Source organism: Ambystoma mexicanum, chromosome 8 (assembly GCF_040938575.1).
Source record: "Ambystoma mexicanum isolate Mex_15411 chromosome 8, UKY_AmexF1_1, whole genome shotgun sequence".
NCBI lineage: Eukaryota > Metazoa > Chordata > Amphibia > Caudata > Ambystomatidae > Ambystoma > Ambystoma mexicanum.
In genome coordinates, this window is record NC_090929.1 from 614,842,288 (window position 1) to 614,861,898 (window position 19,611).

General features: G+C 41.6%; 1 protein-coding gene across 1 annotated transcript in view; it reads left to right on the plus strand.

The window, feature by feature from the left end:
• IGSF21 (immunoglobin superfamily member 21) overlaps positions 1-8,737 on the plus strand; it is a 2,012,705-nt gene extending 2,003,968 nt beyond the window's left edge. Inside the window, exon 10 of the mRNA XM_069610317.1 lies at positions 8,468-8,737. Coding sequence (XP_069466418.1) covers positions 8,468-8,544 — 77 coding nt within the window. The 3' untranslated portion in view covers positions 8,545-8,737. The remainder of the gene's footprint in view (positions 1-8,467) is intronic.
• The last annotated feature ends 10,874 nt before the right edge of the window (positions 8,738-19,611 follow it).

The following is a 19,611-nucleotide window of genomic DNA, read 5'->3' on the forward strand; positions in this document are numbered from 1 at the left end:
TGAACATAATGCAGGGTTCCTTCCAATCTGTATGCATCAACACAACAGCAAAGCAATCTAGCTCTACTCCCTCTGCTCCTACCTACCAACCCAAACTATCAACTTCCAGGACCCAATATTCAACGACAACATGAAAAGAGCAGCAATTCCACTAGATGACACCCAAGGACACACAATCCTTGGTGTCTTGTCCTTCACCTCCTTATGGTCTTTCCCAATACCATGCTTGCACATTTCAAGGAAATACCCTATTCTTCTACACACTGTATCAATCACTAAATAATGACTGGACTACTGCAGGTGCTTGGGCTCCTACATCTGTAGCAGAAGGTCCCATCTACTGTGTTTCTTTTATCCTTCTTTTCACCACATCCTCACACTCACACTTGCTGCATCTTTCTTTTCACCCACTGTTGTCACCAACCAAACCATAGTAACCTGCTAAATTCCTCCATTAATCAACAATTCCTGTTCAAACAATGTATTTTGCTTTAAATTCTCCGACAATTAACGAGAACCACACACTGATCCCATCGGAATCGATTCAAACACACATCTAATTTACACTTCCTGGCTTTCAGATATATGGCTGTCACATGTTCAACAGGAATGTCCTCTTCTTGCGGATGGTGCTTATAGAATTTGTGGTGCCCATGACCACAGTATTCTCAATTGAAAAGTACTCCACTAAATGATTCATAATGTTTTTAAAAAAAGCCCCTCTGGCCATCTTCCTTCTTCTCCAGGGTTGGTCTAAACTGTGATAAGCTAGTTGCCCTTTTTAACCAAAACAATGCGATTTAATTTCTTGATTCCTTTTTTAGGAGAATGTATTTGTGCGTGAAACTAGCCTCGGGCAGCAACATAATGTGTACTTTGGTAAGGGATACACACATACATCAGATGGTTACGGGAGAATAGTCATAACAATTGACGGAAAGATAGCAAGATATGACCAGAAGTGAGGCAGAATCATTCATACTGAAAACTCATTGGTGATCCAGCTACAAAACAAGTGACAACCTTGATTGATAGATACCTCATTAGATGCCCATCAATACCAGAAACAGGCAATACCCACTTTCAACAGAACACACTGATGACCGCACAAAGGTGAGAAAAGCAGCACTGACCCTAAAGGACACTCTCACCTATGACGGCACCACAGATCTTACACAGATCCCTCGCAGTGAACAGACAAATAATCAGAAACGTCACACTTTTGCCAACACAGATCACATATATTATCACAAAACATCCTACAACAAACTATCAGTGGAACCAAGAGAACCAACCTGACTCCAAGAAGAACCAGCTCATCGTGTTCCAAGACAAATCCAACTCTGAGGATGCAGAACTCTGAGCTCCCAAGGAAAGTACAATCTGGGTAAAACAACCGGAGCTACAAAGAAAACCTAAGAACCATGTGCCCTCTCATCAACAACAACTGGATAGCAAAAAAATTTACATACATTCACAACCTTCTCAACAAGGACATAGAAGAGCTACTACTCATCACAGAGAACAGATTCACAGATAATTACTCTATGGTTATACACAAGTCAATCCCCCAGACTAGTATATTAAACCTACAAACAAAGCTGCCAAGATAGGAGGATGAATGACATTTGTTCATGAAGACCATATTGTCATGAAATTGTAACCCTCAAACAACATTACGGACTGTGAATCAATTATCCTACCCTATACTACCTCACACACTCCACAGTGAGCGTTCTTCTATCTACAGACCACCCTCACCATCTTGGGAGCTTACATCTTTGCCTGGAAAAGAATGACAAAATGCATGTGGCAACACTATCACTAGTATCGTCCCTCCAGTTGTCTTATCCTGCGACCACCTCACCATCCCTTTCAGCATCTTAACCCAATGTAGACCACTTCCAAAATAGACCATAGCACCCCCAACATCAATTAAGGCCTGTAAGGAGAACTTTGCCTTTCATTGCTGATGACACTCAAATCATTTTCTCCTTTCCCTCCTTCACCCCAGTCACCTTGGAGCAAATTACCAACTAACATGGAAGTCATCTTTCTCCCGTCTTCCAATGCCATTTCTTCACTCCCTTATGGTATCGCCTTCCTGACTGACCTACTTGCTGCCTCAGTCAAGGCTCTCAACCTTCGGGTCCTCTTTGAAAGTGACCTCCAACTGCAACAATCCATCACAACCACTGCTGCTCATATTAACCTCCTCAACATACGGAAAATGCATCCGTGTATAAATAATGATGCTACAAAATCTCGATTCTCCACCCCTCTGCTCAGCAAACTTGACTACTGCTCAAGATTTCTCCTTAGCTGTCCTCTCTAATCTTCCTCCATCTAGAAAAGGTCCTCAAGGTTTTTAACCACACTCTCTACTACTTACCCAGATCCGCCTCCACTTTTACCTAAAGACAACATGCTGGTTGGCTCGCCATGACGAACCGCCCACATTTCAAGTTAATTATCTCTGTCTAAAAAGCTACCAATGCTCTTGCTTCTCAGTAGCAGTCTGATTTTATCTCTGTTTGCTCACAGTCCCATTCCCTCAGATCAGCCTCTTCACTCATACTCACTATCCCATGCACCCTGTGCCTCCTCTTCAAAACTCTGTCTCCCTACGCACCCGGCACGACTGGAACCCACTGCCCCTCCCAATTAAAACCAGCCAACAGTGGATCTCTTCAAAACTCAGCTTAAACTTCTCTTACTTGGTAAAATAAAAAGAGCTCCCCTGCCTTCTCTCCCATGATCCCTACTTGGTACCACCCAATAACATTGAATGCAATCACTGTGAAGCCCACTTCATCAAATATTTTTAAATTTATTTTAGCACATTTCAGCGAAAATATTGATGGGGGTTGGGGAATTAAATAAGGTGAGGGATGTGGGGAAGTTTGCGGGGGGGGGTGGGGTCGCCCACAGCATTTAATTTCAAAGGTGTGTGTTAAAATAAATTCAAGAAAACATGTTTTCAATGTTAAGGGCTGGCCATTGATTTTTTTGATTACTTTACACAGATGCCCTTACTTGACCGCAACTCCGCCTCCAGTGATGCTTGCCAATGTGGCTTTGTATGTTTATTTAGTATTCCTCTTTCATTTGAATCACTTGCCCTCTTTGGTTAATGATATCTTTACAGGTCACCTGTTTCCCAAATATATTTTGTTTCTGTTTGTTTTGTCCATTGTACAGGCATCCTTTGCAGGAATGCCTCCACCATCCATAATTGAGTTATTGTAAGTCATTTAAGATTGAAATTGACATTGCTTGTTCTTCAAACAAATACAAATAAATACAAGCTGAACTCTTTGAAAAACTGGAGGCACCCCAACACCAGCCACCAATTGAAAACTAAACTGCAACGCCAGAGGAACAACAACACAAAAACCTTCTTGAAGGCATTTCAAACAATCTGGACATACTGACACCACAGAAGCCTTTCATATTCTCCCCAAAGAAGAAGTTTGCCAAATGGTTCACCCCAGACTCATCTTCCTCAAAGTTCCCCATCAACAAAAAAGCATATTTACAATCAACCACTCCAGATCTAGAGAGCAGAAATGGTGAAGGCAAAACAATCTCACTACTCACACCTAATAGAGGTGGTGCATTCTGTCAATGGAAACAGCCACCATCCCAAGAGCTTTGCAACTCCAATGCAGCACACTTTAGCCACCAAATGTGGCAAATTCAGAACTACCTAGATAGAAAGAATCAATCTTAATGACGGCAACAACGCCGAGCATAGCACCTACCCCAGTAGCGAGAGCTTTCCAAATGTTTTTGATAGATGGTTTTTGACTACTGTCAACAGCAGTAATCTACCACCAATCTGCAACACACCTTTTATAGAGACAAACAACTTAAAATACTTAAAATGTGCATAACGACAGCTTCAGAAATCAAGGACCTCCTCTACGAGTCAGAACACAGATTCAGACTAAAAAGGGGAACAGAATGCACACTCTCCTCTACATTAAACGACACTAACGTTGAGGGCACTCCTGCCCCGGAGCAATTCAGTACCATCAGCCACAAACCTCTGTCTGCAGCATTTTGCTGAATCACCACGTTCATCACCAAGAGAATAGAAAGAACACACAAATCCCCTTTCAGGTCATGACTGTTCACCCTCAGGAGTGGGGTACACAACCGATCAAGCCTTGCTCCCATTATTTTCAATTTCATTTCCACGCAACCCCCACTTCTAGAACCTATCAATAACGCAGGCTTCACTTGTTTCAGCTACACGGGTGATAAAAAAAGATCTACAAGCTTGCAAACAAATCCAAATAAAGCAAACCCGATATTAACATACTGCCTACTCATTTTGACTGATGAATAACAAACAATTGAACGAAAATGAACCCAACCAAAACCGAACTAATGCTTTGCAGCACCACAACCTCATACCTCACTCCAATCCCATGGCCCAAAGATATTGGCAATCGTCCACAGCCCACGGCAGTCGCCACACATCCTGAACTTCGCTTCCAACCATGACTGTGAGCCATCATAAAAAGATTCTTCTTTCAACTATGACTAACTCAGTGCATAAAGACCTAGCTGGCATTCCGAACAGAAACGCGGCAGTCACTACACTAGTTCTCTCAAGACTAGGCAATTCCAGCAGTCTCTAACTATGCCACCCGAAGCACTTGCTGAACAGGCTGCAAAGAGACAAGCATGAGACTGCCATGCTGCATCTGAAACTTCAGAGACACAAACACATCTCCCCAGCTCTCTGAATGCTCCACTGGCTCCCAATCAAATGAATATTCAATGAAGTCCTACCCATTGCTCATGGTGCCATTCATGGCAAATGCATAGACTGCACCACTAGGACATTTCACGCACAGCAATCGAAACAGAAGACTGTGGTCCAGTAATGAGGCATTAGTAACGTGCTAAAGTTTCAATGGAAGCGCCATGTAGAATCAGCCTTCTCCTTTCTCCGAATCAAGCTCTCAGACTTCCTAGACATCTGTGCACAGGGGAAAACAAGCCTACCTTCACCTGAAAACCAGACTATAACAATGACACATTAGCATGGCCTATGTGATTACAAAGTCAAACCTAAGCACCATGGATCAACATCAACCAACAGACAGTCCATCCTCGGAGACATCTACTGCATATGTATTCCTCATTATGTCACATGCCGGCACACAATGCATCAGTCAAGGGATTCCTGAGATTTGACTCATTCAGTCGCGCCTCCATCCTACATGGAATCAGAGGGGTAGGAACCCCTCATCCTGCGAGAGATCAATGCAATATTTTCAAGACCAATTCAACAATGATAACGATAGTCAAGATGTATTCTCGCTTAACGAATCCCATCTCCTACTACCATCACTTTAATCACTTCTCCATCTCATAGCTCTTTACACTACTCACTCAATCAATGCTCCCACACGGCAGTGAGATGCCTACAAAGATACCACATAATTGGAGCAATGCTGCAGTGCACTTCTCATATCACGAATCCTCCTCACCGGCCTCTAACGCAGCCACGCATTGCTGGCTTCCAGTTAATCTGATCTTAGGTCTCTCCACTCTGGATAACCCATAACCAAATGTCTCTGCCTCTAATAACTTATAATCAAACCAACACTCAGGTCTGGGGTACTTCTGGCCTGCATGGAGCAACAAAGCCACCAAACGGCAGAGCTTTGCTATACTAGGGGACCTTACATTACATCGCTTCACAACCTACAATTTCTTACATGCATACTGCATACGGTTGCAAGGAACAGTTAACATTTACACTTGGTGGAGAACGTATCCACTGCCTACGGTGGAGTCGGATGGGAAATGGGTGTTGGCTATGTATATATAGGGTGGACATCAGAAGGGGCGCTTAGCTGTGGGGGATGGGTGTCATTTTATGGATGCAAAGTAGGATCTACTTGAAGGAGAGGGTCTTCATTTCTTAGTTGAATTGCACGAGAGTGGGTGCAATTCTGATGTTGACAACCACAAGCTTCTACGGTTTGGGGGTAGATTGAGGATGCCTGCTTCCTGGTTCTTTTTTGCAATTCAGCTGCTTTAGACTTGCCAGGCCCCAACTTTAGTTGATTTGTGGACCGCCAGTTTTCCTCATATGAAGTACACCATAGTTCTTTCTGCTGATCCTGGGGAAGGAATTGGTGTGCATGTGTTGTAGATAGTGGGAAGAGGGCAGGAGTGTTGGAGCTTTTGCTGCATTGTTTCCAAAGACCAACAAGTACCTAACCAAAAACTGTAGATGTACCTAAATATGTCGTGAAAGATGGTATACTGCTGAGGGACCTTGTTCCTCAAAGGTGCAGAAGTTGTGCCTCTTTGCTACTTGATATAAATGAAGAAGTGATGGTCTTCGACACTCCAGCTTACCTACTATCAAGCATCCAAAGAGCCCAAAAAACAGCTGTCCACACCCTACTTCAAACTAGTTTCAAAGAACCAATATCTCAAGCTCTTTTCTGACTAGGCAGGCTCTCCTTGGCCAATTCCCAGTGTAGCAACATAAATGCTGCCAATGGAAAAGGCGAAATGTCCTTACAATTGGAACTAAACATAAATAAACCTTAATAATCCGCTGACCTCTTTACACTCCTATGCTCTCCTTATTCTCAGAGAAATAAGTGCATCCTCCTTCTCTGACCCATCTCCTCGTCTTTGGAACAGCCGCCTTACAGACATTGGAGCCATAATGCTGACTTTAAGAAACCAATAAGAACATGGCTCGAGCCACGTTGACAAGGGGACAAGGGGGCTCATCATTTCAAGCCCATGTTCAATATTGTTACCTGAATTGGGGTTTCAGAGTGTTCTAATAATTGCTGATTTCTCTATGTGCATACATGCTTTGGTCATAGCAGGGGCTTCTAAGGTTCCTAGGCTGATTGTCTGGCGTAGTAGTATATAATCTACTACCTAAGGTTATTCCCTTCGTAATCAATGTTCAGTGATTATGCCACCAAATTCCAAATTCTGCATTTGTTCTAGATCTATACTTTGTGATTTGTTATCAGACGGATCCCTTTTTTAGAGGGGTATAGCTTCAAATCGATGGACTCCTATTGTTTAATAAAAGTTCACCTTTTCATCCCTTCATATGTAAAGGTCATAGACCATACCATTTACACACTGTACATGCGTCTCCGCACGAGGTAAATGCACAGGTTCCATATCGCATCTAGCTCCGTATGACCTTGTATATATAGTGTCTATTATTCTTTTTTCCTCCAGGCAATAGTTGTCGTCTCATTTTTTGTAATCATGATAAGGAACCTCAAAAAATCCCCTTTTCTCAACTATCTTCCCATAACGTTTGGCAGTCTCCCCTATGCTTCAAATGATAGACCTTGCACAGTATAGAGTATTAATGACCTTGCCTTCAAAAAAAGGCCATGAATGCTTGGCTTTTCATAGGTGGCATCCATTCTTATTGTTGTACCCGGGCCGTAAGTCATACGAAATCAAGTCTACAACCATTCACCTGAGGGCTTTTGGGTGAATACTTAACCCACTGGTCAAAATTATAAGAACAGGAATGACAGAGCAAGAAGCTTAAATGGAGGTAAGACAGTGAGAGAAGAGAGACTTAGGACAGTGAATAGCGGTGGGAAAGCCAGAGCTCAGGTTGTGAGGCACTGTCAAGCCAAACCTTAAGCTTAGCCCTACCCACTCACACTTTTGATCGAGAAACATAAAAATAGGACCGTGCCTGGTCACGATCGTGCTACTCACATCATTGTTATGTTTTCATACGTGTTTCGGTTCTCTTTTCATGGGAGCCCGTGCTTGCTTCAAGCAAGAACGCCCAAATCGCTTTAGGAAGAGGACCAAAACATGTGTAAACATACTACAATGGTGAATGTCACGATGCAGACATGCATGTAGACAGGCAAATGGATATTTTTGTTTGTTTCTCCGGCAGCAGTCGTTTCTGCCTCTTTTCGTTAATCCCCAACAGTGTCTTTCCTGCGCTCATCCTCTCTTTTCTCACTTCTTTCTCACACTCTCTTTCCCTCGTTTTCTAAGTCCCCATTCACCGCTCCTCTTTTCTCATTTGTCGTGTGCATATTCTCTCATTTTCTCCTCTCCATTTGTTGCTATATTTCTCGTGTTCCTGCTCCCTTGTTTTTCTTTCTCTTGCCCATGGCCCTCAGCCTTCCTGCCTTACTATGCTTTATCCATGTCACTGAAGGTCGATCACCTCCTTGCAATTTCCTCTTTTCCTCATTCTCTCTCTCTCTCTCTCTCTCTCTCTCTCTCTTTCTATATCTATCTAGCCCTCCTTTCTCATCCTTTCCTCTTCTTCTCCGCTTCTGAGACTTGAATTCCTCTGGACTCCTCTCCTTTTCTTAGGTGTTAGTGTGGAGCGTGACTCTTTTTCTATGGACGAGCTTCCTGCTTCTCATGTTTGTTACCTCCTACGCGGTGTGACTGTCTCTTTGTTCCCTTCTAGGTTGCACTTCCAGTTCCAGTGGTTCCATGCTAGTTTCGGCGTTCCTCCTACTGACAGTGATTCTGGAGATGACGTGATGGCCGTCCCCCCGCCATACCGAGCCCTGTTCTCCGCTCCTTCCAGCACTACATTATTACACTTCCATTCCTCAGTTTTTCCTTTTATGTTTTTTTTCTAAACTATTTCCAGTCTTGGTCTCGGTCAGTTTGTCTGTGTCTCGGCTTCCCTCAATCTGATAAATTAAAGGAAATGTTCTCTCCTATTAAAAACAAACAAAAAAAAACACTACTGGTGTCTGTGTTCCTTCTTTCCGGGGTCTAAGGTTGGCTTTGACTGATAAAGGGAATGAGGACAAAGTAGATTGAATATTCTAGAGGGGCGGTGGTGGGGAGATTTCTATACATGAGAGCATTTCTCAAAGGAACTACTATGCAATTATGGAGACATTTTGATGAAAATCATCACATCATAATGTTTTAAGGAAGAAAAGTCATTATTTAGAAATGTAAAATATATGCAACTAGAAAAAAAATATGAGATGCAAGTAAATGTCATTGATTAAATAGTGTATTCAAGTGAAACTAAAATTAATAATTAATGTAAATGACAACACATATTTGGGTAGGAGCTGTAATATCGTATAACGTTTTATTTATTTAACCAATTAATACTATTATGTTATTATGTTACATATTAATAGCACAAGCATTTTATTACTATTCTAGTACCCTAAAACAATTAATGAAAATATATTATTACAATTTGTATTATTCTAAAAGATTGTGAACCCATGTTATTATTTTTAGTAGTAGTATTGGTGGTATTGTTAATGTTATTATTGAGAACAATGATGATACTATTCATCAGTATTACTGGTATCGGTATAATTAGTAGTAGTATTAGAAGTAAGTATTGTTATATTAAAAATAGTAGTCGTAGTATTTATAGTAGGATTCCAAGCATTGATGGTATTATTAAAACACATTTTTATTTTACTGGGCCTGAATACATACATTAACCAATGGCAGTGCTCAAGGGGTTTTCCAATTGGATTTTGGAATTCACAATTAAAAAATAAATGAATGGAAAGCGAAAAGAGTTTTAAAAATCAACATATAAAACAAAAACATAAAAACACTGATTGGATGAGATGTATTTTTTTGTAAGAGTTATTGTTCATAATCACGTGGATCCCCTCCAAAAGACCGTAGGATTGTGGCTGAGTCCCTCAGGTGCCAGACAATCTAAAAAACGGTGTAGTTGACTCCTTCAAAGGACATTTTGATCAGAAAAGAGACAACATGAAGACATGTTCTGTGGTTCATAGAACTTTCCAATGTGTGCCGTACCATATACCCCGGCAGCCTCCCTCGGGGCATTTGTGGCTTGTGAGGGAGCTGGCAGCGAAATGGCAGCGCAGAGCTGCAGAATCAGCACACTGGTAGGTTTTCGGATTTGTTAGTTGGTCTGTATAACATATATGCGCGTGGAAGAGTTTTGAAAAGAAATTAGGTTTTTTTTAAATTTGAAACCCAAAATCCACCCACCCAGGGTTTAATGATTCGTATTACTTCTACCATTTTAAACTGTTTTAATGTTAATGTTTTAAATCTTTTGACTTCTTACATTTACAGACATACGAAAAACAAGTGTACTTGTGTGTGCTCGTAAAGGCACCAAGATGAACACATGGTGACCTCTCTATGTCACAGATTATGCTTGCTCCCATGTATCTGTGTGTCTAGCTGGGCTCAGAGGGAGCACTTGGTCGTCAGAGACGTAAAACCACAACAGAGGTGACTACTAAAGAGAGCCAGTTACTCAGAATGAGGAGCATCGCCTAGTAGGGGTTCTAAGACGAGGTTTAAGTGGCATTGCATAAATGGGTAAGGAGGGCAATCATCGCTAACGTCAGGCATTGATCTTAAAGGGCAGTGGCCAGGGTAAATAAAGGTCCTGGCGGATTAATATAAAGCTGGTGTGCGAAGAATTACAAGTAACAAAAGACTATTGAGTAGATTCGCAAAGGAATCGATTGGCACATGTAAAGAGTGGAAGGTGCAATTTACGCCTATGACCACACACATTGCGCACCCATGGTTATTCATATGGAATATGAAATGTGGCAGATGCAATTTGCTCCTATCCTGCTTTGCATGACCAAATGGAACAGATTTTCAGGAAAAAGGTAAAACACTAACTGCAAAGGCTCATTCCAAGTATTGCCCTGAGGGCAAAAATTGGCACTAAGTAAATTAGCGCCACTTTTCCCACTCTGCCATACTACCACTATGGCCCGGGAGTGGGGGATGTACCTCCAGCATCGTGCTAGATGTAATGTCTCCCACTGTCTGTGAACAATCGGCAAAATGGCCGGAATTACAGCCGCAGTAATTCCACTGAAGAAAGCCCCATAGAGTGCAATGAACTATGAAAAATGGGGCATTCCTGCATCACTTTCACTTGTAATCTGGTTGTAATTTCGCTGGACCAAGTGTCGGTAACGGTAATTCCATTGGCGGTATTCCGGCTGATTTAATACCGCCCAACTCGTAATGAGGCCCTTTCCTGTGAGAAAAAGTTAACATGGGATGGTGAAAAGAAAATACTCCAACAGTTTTACCTGAAAGTGGTGTGAAACGTTAGGCCTGGTTACACGGTTGGCAGTAATGGTAAAGCACCAAATATTTAACAATGCCAGATGTTCTACCATTCTGACTAATCACAAACCATTTTTCGGCCTACCTTTGTGTGGAGGAAATTTCCTTTTTCCTATTATGTCAGGCAAGTACTCCCAAAGTGATGGATTCTGAACCTGTAGTCACTTCTGAGGGAGAGGCGTCTCTGGCGGGGGACCTGCCACATCATGGGGCAACATTCATTCCCCTTGGCTGGACAAGATCAGCAACAGAGGTGGCCTTCCACTACTACTGACAGTGGTTGACAATCTCTCAGAGATGTGTACTTCCTCCAAATCGGAGACTCACCAAAAACATATATCACAGAGATGCACAGTTCCATACATCACTGAACGAAAAGCACAAGGAATACCCATGCTTCATGGTAAGTGGAACTCATTACCAGTTCAAAGTAGCACTTTTGGAATAAAGCCGGCCACAAGGGTTTGCACAGATTGTGGCTATACTAGCACCCGCGGCACACTTACGCAGAGAGTGCACAAGAGTATCCGGGGGATTGACGCATCACAGGGTATTCTTTACTGGAATGTCAGAACTATAACCCCAAGATTAACTGTGCATTTGAGATGTCACAATACCAAGAAATAATATGAAATCTATAGGCGCAAATATCCACTGACAATTGGCAGTGGCTGTGTCTATGAAAGAGAGCATCTGATCATTTGAGAACATTAACTCGTGTCACATAGTTGTCTCTAAACGTGAGATACATGCTGACCTTTTTTGGGAGTGATGGTATTATGCATTCACTTATATGTATCAGACAACCCCAGGAGCAGCCAAACAACCAATGGGGTCAGGGTTGGGGGAATTGGAGGGTCTAGTGTTTGTGGCACTTACATGGTTGAATAGTAGAAACCTTTTAAAAGGAAGCCATGTTCTTGAATCCGAGACCTGAGTAAATCATTACAACCGACGCATGCATGCAAGGACGGGGTGGTTGTTGTGATGACATGTGGCCTCATGGCAAATGGGATCACATAGGCCTGCAACATCAGAATAATATGAAATTCACAAAGTGAAAGGGGATCATTGTGGGTGGGTGGGTGTCCCAACAGTATTGGTCTACAAAACCTTATACAAAATCAATAACAATGTCAAATTCCTCACAATGATGAAAGGAACAAGAAGAAAGAAGAAAAAAGGAAGATTTTTATCCAAATTCATAAATATAAATACAACAATGAATCCCTCACAATTTATCAATAAAAAACGCCTATATAGCTAAAATTCATCAACTATATGTACAATTTTCTAAAATGTTATTGTATTAATTTCTTCCACTATAAATCCATTTCCAAAAATCATCATGGGTTAACCGGTCAATTTCATATAAACATTTTTTTCAAAAATTCTCTCAAAGGTTCTATGGTCAAACCTTCAATAATAATATGTTTGAGAGTCTCAACACTGTGATCGCAAAATCTACTCTTACTAGCTGTACATATCTTCCTACTATATTCACTCTCCTTAGTGTGGATCAAGTCAATGTTTTTGCACACTAGTTATATGTTCATTAGGGCATTGCGAGTGCACCTTATTATGAAGTTATGAAGTGATACCAAACAATGCACTAGTTATGAGGCTGTAGAACTGGCACTAAAGATATTTGATTTATTAGTTGCAAACGAGGTGGCGCTAGTAAAGAAGGGACGACACCCCCATAACATTCTGCTTCAACAATCGTGAAATCATAAGATCTCACACACATCACAAGAAGCTCAAAAGCCATGGCATCAGGATGTAGACATAAGAATTTCTCAGCTAGCAGAATTCGTGCCAGAGGCAGAGCATGACCTTGCAGACATCTTAGGTTATGTGAAATGGCTCAGTCATGAGTGTAAAATTGATTTTAGAGTGAAAGAAAACGTTTTCAGGCAAAACATGGTATATGGATATAGCCACAACAAACTAAATCACAAAATCCCAAATTGTGCCCATTGGTCCTCACAAAAAAAACATTTAATAGGGAGCGCACTCTTGGTCATTTGGTACAAGACAATTTATTATGCCTTTCTATTACTGACACTCACGTCACAGGTGGGCAAAATGATGAGGCATTTGTCAATTACAATGATGCTTATAGCAGCCATATGTCACATGTTCAGTGGGTAAAACTAAAATGCACATAGATTACATACACAACACAACAATGAATGGTATGTGAAAACGAAGACCCATAGTAATTTCCAGGAAACAATGATGAGAAGCGCAAGTTGCAAATTCACAGCCACAAGAGGTCAATCAGTTGCGTATATCTGAAAAGCTTAGAACTTGCCACCCACACACATTAGTCAGTAGTATTTAAAGGAAAAAAACACAAGATTAGAATAAATTAGCATATCATCTGAACATTATTTGTAACTACATTCTAAGCTTCCTATTGACTCTTTTCTAAACAAAATCGAAGTCAGAGCAAATTGTCCTATTCTAATAGGTTGGTACATGTCCATTTTCTCATTGGTTAGTGCATTTCCCCACTACCATTGGTTAGTACAAAAACCGGCTACATTTCAATGTGCATCCCCCAGCAGATGGCCTACCCATGGAGGTCAGCAAGAAGACCGAAGTCTGCCATCACTGCCATCACTGGCAATAAACTGAATACAAGGCTATTCTCCTCCGTGAGACCAGACAACTTTGCATCCTGTGTCATTCGCTGCACCTGCTGCTCTCCCATATAAAAGCCTGCCAGTGTTGCTATTGCATTCGTGTCTGTCTATTTGAAGGCCATAGCCATGATTTCATGTGTGCTCAGTTCCCTTGGAAGGATGCCATGAGAAAGTGTACGAGAGTCCTAACTCTTACAATAATAGCTAATATTTGTGTTGCCTGGCCATCCTTGCACATATTTGGTAGCTTGAAGGCTCTCTGTGACATGCTTTAGAAGCAAAACTCAATTCAAAATGGCATTGACCCTAAACTAAAATATCTAAACGTTGAGAGGCCTACTTCTTGACACAATGGTTAATAAATGTCTGGCTGCTTCACTCTGCCACATACTTGACAGTTCATGACATTTCTAGAGTAATGCAGAAACAAGGCCTAACTGAATAAAATGGGAAGACCCTTTTGTTAATAGCTATCATGAAAATTATATCTTCTCTTGCGTTGAGGACATTGCACCCTCATATTTGCATTCCCCCTACCTAATTTATTAAGTACACTATTGTTATCTTTTATCTTGTCAAATGAAGTCTTCAGTACCTATAATTTAAAAATATGTCTTCAATCTCCTGTATATTCTTCTGGGCAACATGTAAAAAACAGAAGTCCCCGTCACCCGCAGGATCCACGTATGATTCAAAATAATTTTCAGGATCATCAGGGCACTCAAACAAAGATCCTGGTGGACCAATTGGGTGGCATACTTTAACCATGCAAGGCTTTTTCCCATGAGTCTCAATGTCAGTTTGGGTATGGGCATTCTTCTGAAGGGTAGTGTCATCAATTGCTTTTAACATGAGAGACATCAAGGGCATTGTTTTATTCATTGTTGTCTTGCAGCACCCCAGAGCTACTTGACAGATGCAGAAAAGAATCAGCAGTAGTATGATAAAAGGGAGCAATACTTTGAGGACGTTACTCATCCATAGGGGCATCCATGATAAAATAGAGGAACACCAGTCCTCGCTCTGCGCCCCACCTTCTTTCTCCATTGTGGTGTGCAGTGCATGTATTGATGCAGTAATGTTGTTTATTATTATTATTATTATTATTATTATTATTATTATTATTATTATCATCATTATTCTTGTAGTTATTGAATGCAGACCTAGCTTTGAGAGGCAATTGAGCGCTTTACAGAGGTATACACCAATACAAATACCTAATGGAGTGCTTTGCAAAGGTGAACAGCATTACCGATGCATAACAGAGCGCTTTTCAGAGGTAACAACAGAACAGATATACAGCAGGGGTCGGATACAGCAGGGCAGAGAGCAGGTGTACAGCTGTACTGGGTGGCAGGAGAGAGAGAGGGGTGGGCGGCCCCTGGTGAATCAGGTGGTGTGACGTGTGATGTGATGGCCTAGGTGTTGTTTGAAGGGTGTAAGTGCAGAAAGAAGTGCCTATCATGGTACAGATGCCCCGTCCACAGCAGTCATGAGGTCCAGGATGTACCGGTTCTGCAACGTTGTTATCCCTATAGCTCTAAGTTCTACCTTGACAGCATTCAACCCGTCCTCTGTATCATTGGCCAGTTAGATCAATTCTCACCTGGTGATCAAGAGCCACCTGGCATTTGCTGCTGCTTGCACCACAGGAATGAGTCAATATTCTTGCGGTATCATGTTTAGCTTGTCACTCAACTCTTGAAACAAGTAATTTCTGTGGCATTGACGGCACAAGCTTAGAGATCGGCTGACCACCTGGTGCAGTAGGTACATATGCTTAGTCATGGGATGCTTGTAGATCGCATTAAGGTTGATGTCAGGTACCACCAATACAGAAGCTTGCAACGTGGCCATCGAGCACCGTCCTTCCCAAAATGGTGGCAGTTGAGTGTAGGTGAGTCCTCTGCACACCCAGTAAATGTCATTGGTGCTGCGGCCCTCCTTGAAGGTCAGAAAGGTAGACAGTCTTGTTGCAATTGGTTTTTAGCTCCCATAAAAGTGCTGCCATTGCCTCTGAAACATAAAGAAAACTGTGTAAATTTCATGATTCTTATCAGAAGTTTGTGCTGAATTATCCATGTTAGGTTTTTTTGCGTAATTGCCCCGTCAGAAAACAAGCTGTATTTGTCAATTCTACCCTTTTCTTTTTTGTTCTTTCCCAATAGGGTACCATAAACTTGCCCTGATGAAGGTGGCAGCAGAAGACCACCGAAACGCGAATAATATTAAGGGGGACTCGCTTCTAGATCCAAAGTTGGAAAGATGAATAACTGTCCTCTTTGGGACTGAACAGAATGTGTGGAAGCACACCTTTTTGGTTTCTTCTTCATTACTCTCCCCAATATACGCGTTATCAGACCCAATGGGGGTTTCCTCATGGAATCCATGAACCAGACTTCTTAAACTTATGGATTCCTTCATACAAAAATATATAGTAGTAGGAATTAAAGAACTGACAGGTCTGATTTACTGTCAACAAACACTGATCTCACATTATATTGGTAATAAACAGGTCAGCCTTGAACTCAGACCGTAGGCTGTATGTGTTTATATATTGGATTTGAAGTATACACAGCAAGTCTCTGATGTAAAAAATCAAGACCCAGAATTGTTGTTTCCTTTGTTGTGCTAGGCGTTCCAGTAGAGCCAGAGGTTTTTCTTTATGGGGTGAGCATTCTACTAACATGACTACCTGGTTTATGTGGAATACTGTGAGGATATCTGATTAATTCTTGTTCAGACCACAGATACCTATGGACGAAGAAGGGGGGACAGACTATCCCTCTAGAGTTAGAACAGCCATAGTACGAAGGGAAATGGTGATGCTCAAAGGAACGGATGATGGGGGTAGACAATGGAGGACAGTAATAGCTCTGGAAGAAGGGTACATGTTGACTGACATTACTGATGAGGATATGTTTAGAGAAGACCCAACAGTCAATGAAGTAATGTTCTTTATGAGCATTACATAGTGGATAGGAATAGAGAAGAGGGAAATCCCACAGCGAATGGCAATAATGCAGAAGCATCCAGCATTTTTTTTAATAGGACTTGGAGCAGGTGCCGAGCGTCCTATTGACTACAGGCCCTTATGACATAGGATTATTAAAGAGAATATGGAAGTTAAAATAAAGCTGAAGCCAGGGGTAATTTTACCTTGAGCAATACAGTACCCCATGTCTCGAGAGGCTGATGATGGTATATTCACTACCATTTCAGCACCGATGAAACAAGGTATTCAGGTGCCATCAGAATCATTGTGTAATACCGCTTTGTATCCTATCAACAAATCAAAGGGAGTGTTGTCGAGATTCATACAAGATATGAGACCAATTAACCAGATTGTAGATGCAGAGTTTCCTCTAGTTCCTAACCCAGTGATGATACTATGCAGTATCGTGGTAGAAGCCTGATATTTCACGGTGATTTATTTGAAGAATGCGTTCTTCTCAATCCCGTTGCACAAGACTTGACTTCATTTACGTTTCTCCAAACTCGACTGAAACACACTAGGCTGCCTCAAAGGTACTGTGAATCTCTGTAAATCTTTAACAGGGTCCTCCAGATGGACGCAGGCAATGTTGATTTGAAAAGTGAGGTGATACAATACATAGATGAATTTTAATTGTAGCACAACAGAAGATGAGTGCAGGCAGGACTTGATTCAGTTGATGACTATTTTAGCAGACAAAGGATACAAGGTAGGAAAGGGGAAGCTACGATATTGTCAAGAAGAGGTGTTATTTTTAGGACAGTTCATTTCACAGAAGGGAATAAAGGTGACACCTGAAAGAGCTGAAGCGATTGTGAAAACTGCAAAACCGCACACAATAAAACAGATGAAACCATTTTTGGGATTAAGCAATTATGTTACAGCTTTGGTATTTAACTACATTTTTGTAAGCTTTAAAGAAAGCACAGTTGAATGAGGTTCAAATAGAGTGGACTGAGGAGGGTTTGAGGACTTGAAGAAAGCCATTTGCAGAGCCCGTTTTAGGAATTCCCAATTATGCTGAGGAATTGTATTTGTTTTCACAAATACATGGGACACTCATGACAGCAGTGCTTACACAGAGGACTACATTGGGGTACAAACCTCTAGCGCATTACAGTGTGATTTTAGACCCAGTTATGAAAGGACACTTTCCTTGCAAACAGTCATTGGCAGCCACCACGTTCGCAATTGAGAAGTCAACAAGTATTGTTATGGGCTGCTCGATGACTCTCTTCGTGGGGCATGCTCTGTTTGCCATTTTATAGAAACCCAAATGTACATTGACACCCCAGAGAGCCTCAGCCTATGAAGTAATGATTTCAAACCCAGCGATCAAAATTGTCAGCTGTAAAATAGTGAATCCTGCCACATTTGTAGCTGAGCCAGTAACAGAAGGCGATCATGTGCATGAGTGCAAATTATGTTGAATTTTATGATGCTTTGTCAGGAGGAGAAATTCTCTTTATTGATGGTTCTTCAAAAATTGATCATTCTCGTGCAGCTGTAGTGAGGAATAGATTAAATGGAGAATTTGAAGTTGTAGCAAGTGCCAGATTGCCATCTCACTTTTCAGGGCAAGCAGCAGAATTGGTAGCACTCATTGTTGTGCTCGAGAAACAAGAAGGGCAGTAAGTGATTGTCTACAGTGACTCCACCTTCATGATGTCAACCGTACATGCAGGGTTAGCACTTTGGAAAAGGAGGGATTACCTCAGAATGGACAGCTCTCCACTGCAGCACACCTCCTTATTGGACAGGTTTATGAAGGCACTACAACTCCCAGGAGCCATAGCAGTTGTTAAATGAGCCGCTTACACTAATCAAACAGATTTTGTTTCTTGCGGGAATGAAGCCCCTGATGTAGAAGCAAAAAATGTTGTGTATTTCCGAGATATCACATGTTTTGACATTCCAAATGTCAAATAGAAAGTAGTCACGATTATGGTAATGCAAGAAGGGTTTAATCATTTGCCAAAGACCCAATTAATGGAGATTCAGGGAGTGCACCACAGGAAGAGCAAGATCTATGGAAACAAAGGGGGTGTTCTTTATCCCCCACAGAGGCATTATAGGGACAGGATAGCACCGGAAAGCCAGTGATGCCTGTAGTATTGTTAAATCTATTGCTTGAACAGATGCATTACCCCGTGCATGTAACTAGGAAAAGTCTTGCTGCAACGATTGAAAAGTCTGATTCATTCCAAATTTAGTAGAACATGTTGCATTCTTCATAGTGAATTGCATCATGTGTCAAATGTTTATGGCTGGGCATACACTGAGAATGAAGAGAGGAGTAATACCTCGACCAAATGGTCCTTTTCAGCATTTACATATTAATTATGTTGACATGCTGCAAGTATGTAATGGATATAGGTATCTGATTGTGGTGGTATTACCTTTCTCTAGGTGGATCGAGGCAGGTCCGTGTACACAACGTGACCCCACTTGCGCAGGGACATTTTTAGTATCAGAAGTCTTTCCAAGATGGGGTGCGTGTGAAGTGCTGAGATCCTATAATGGGTGACATTTTGTTAATTAAGTGTTCAAACAGATAGGACTTTTATTGAGTATTAAACACAAGGTTTCTTCTGCTTATCACCCACAAGCAAATAGAAGATGTGAGAGACTCAACAGCCTCCTAAAAGAAAGGATTGCCAAAATCAAGCTGACTTTGAAAAAGGGATGGCTATATTGCCTGCCCTTAGCTTCATATGCACAAAGGAATCAGCCTGGTTCGGACCACCACCTCACCCCACATGAACTAGTGACAGGGAGGCACATGAGAATGCCTCTTACACACCCATTGAGGAGTAGAATTGATGCCCAGAGTACAGC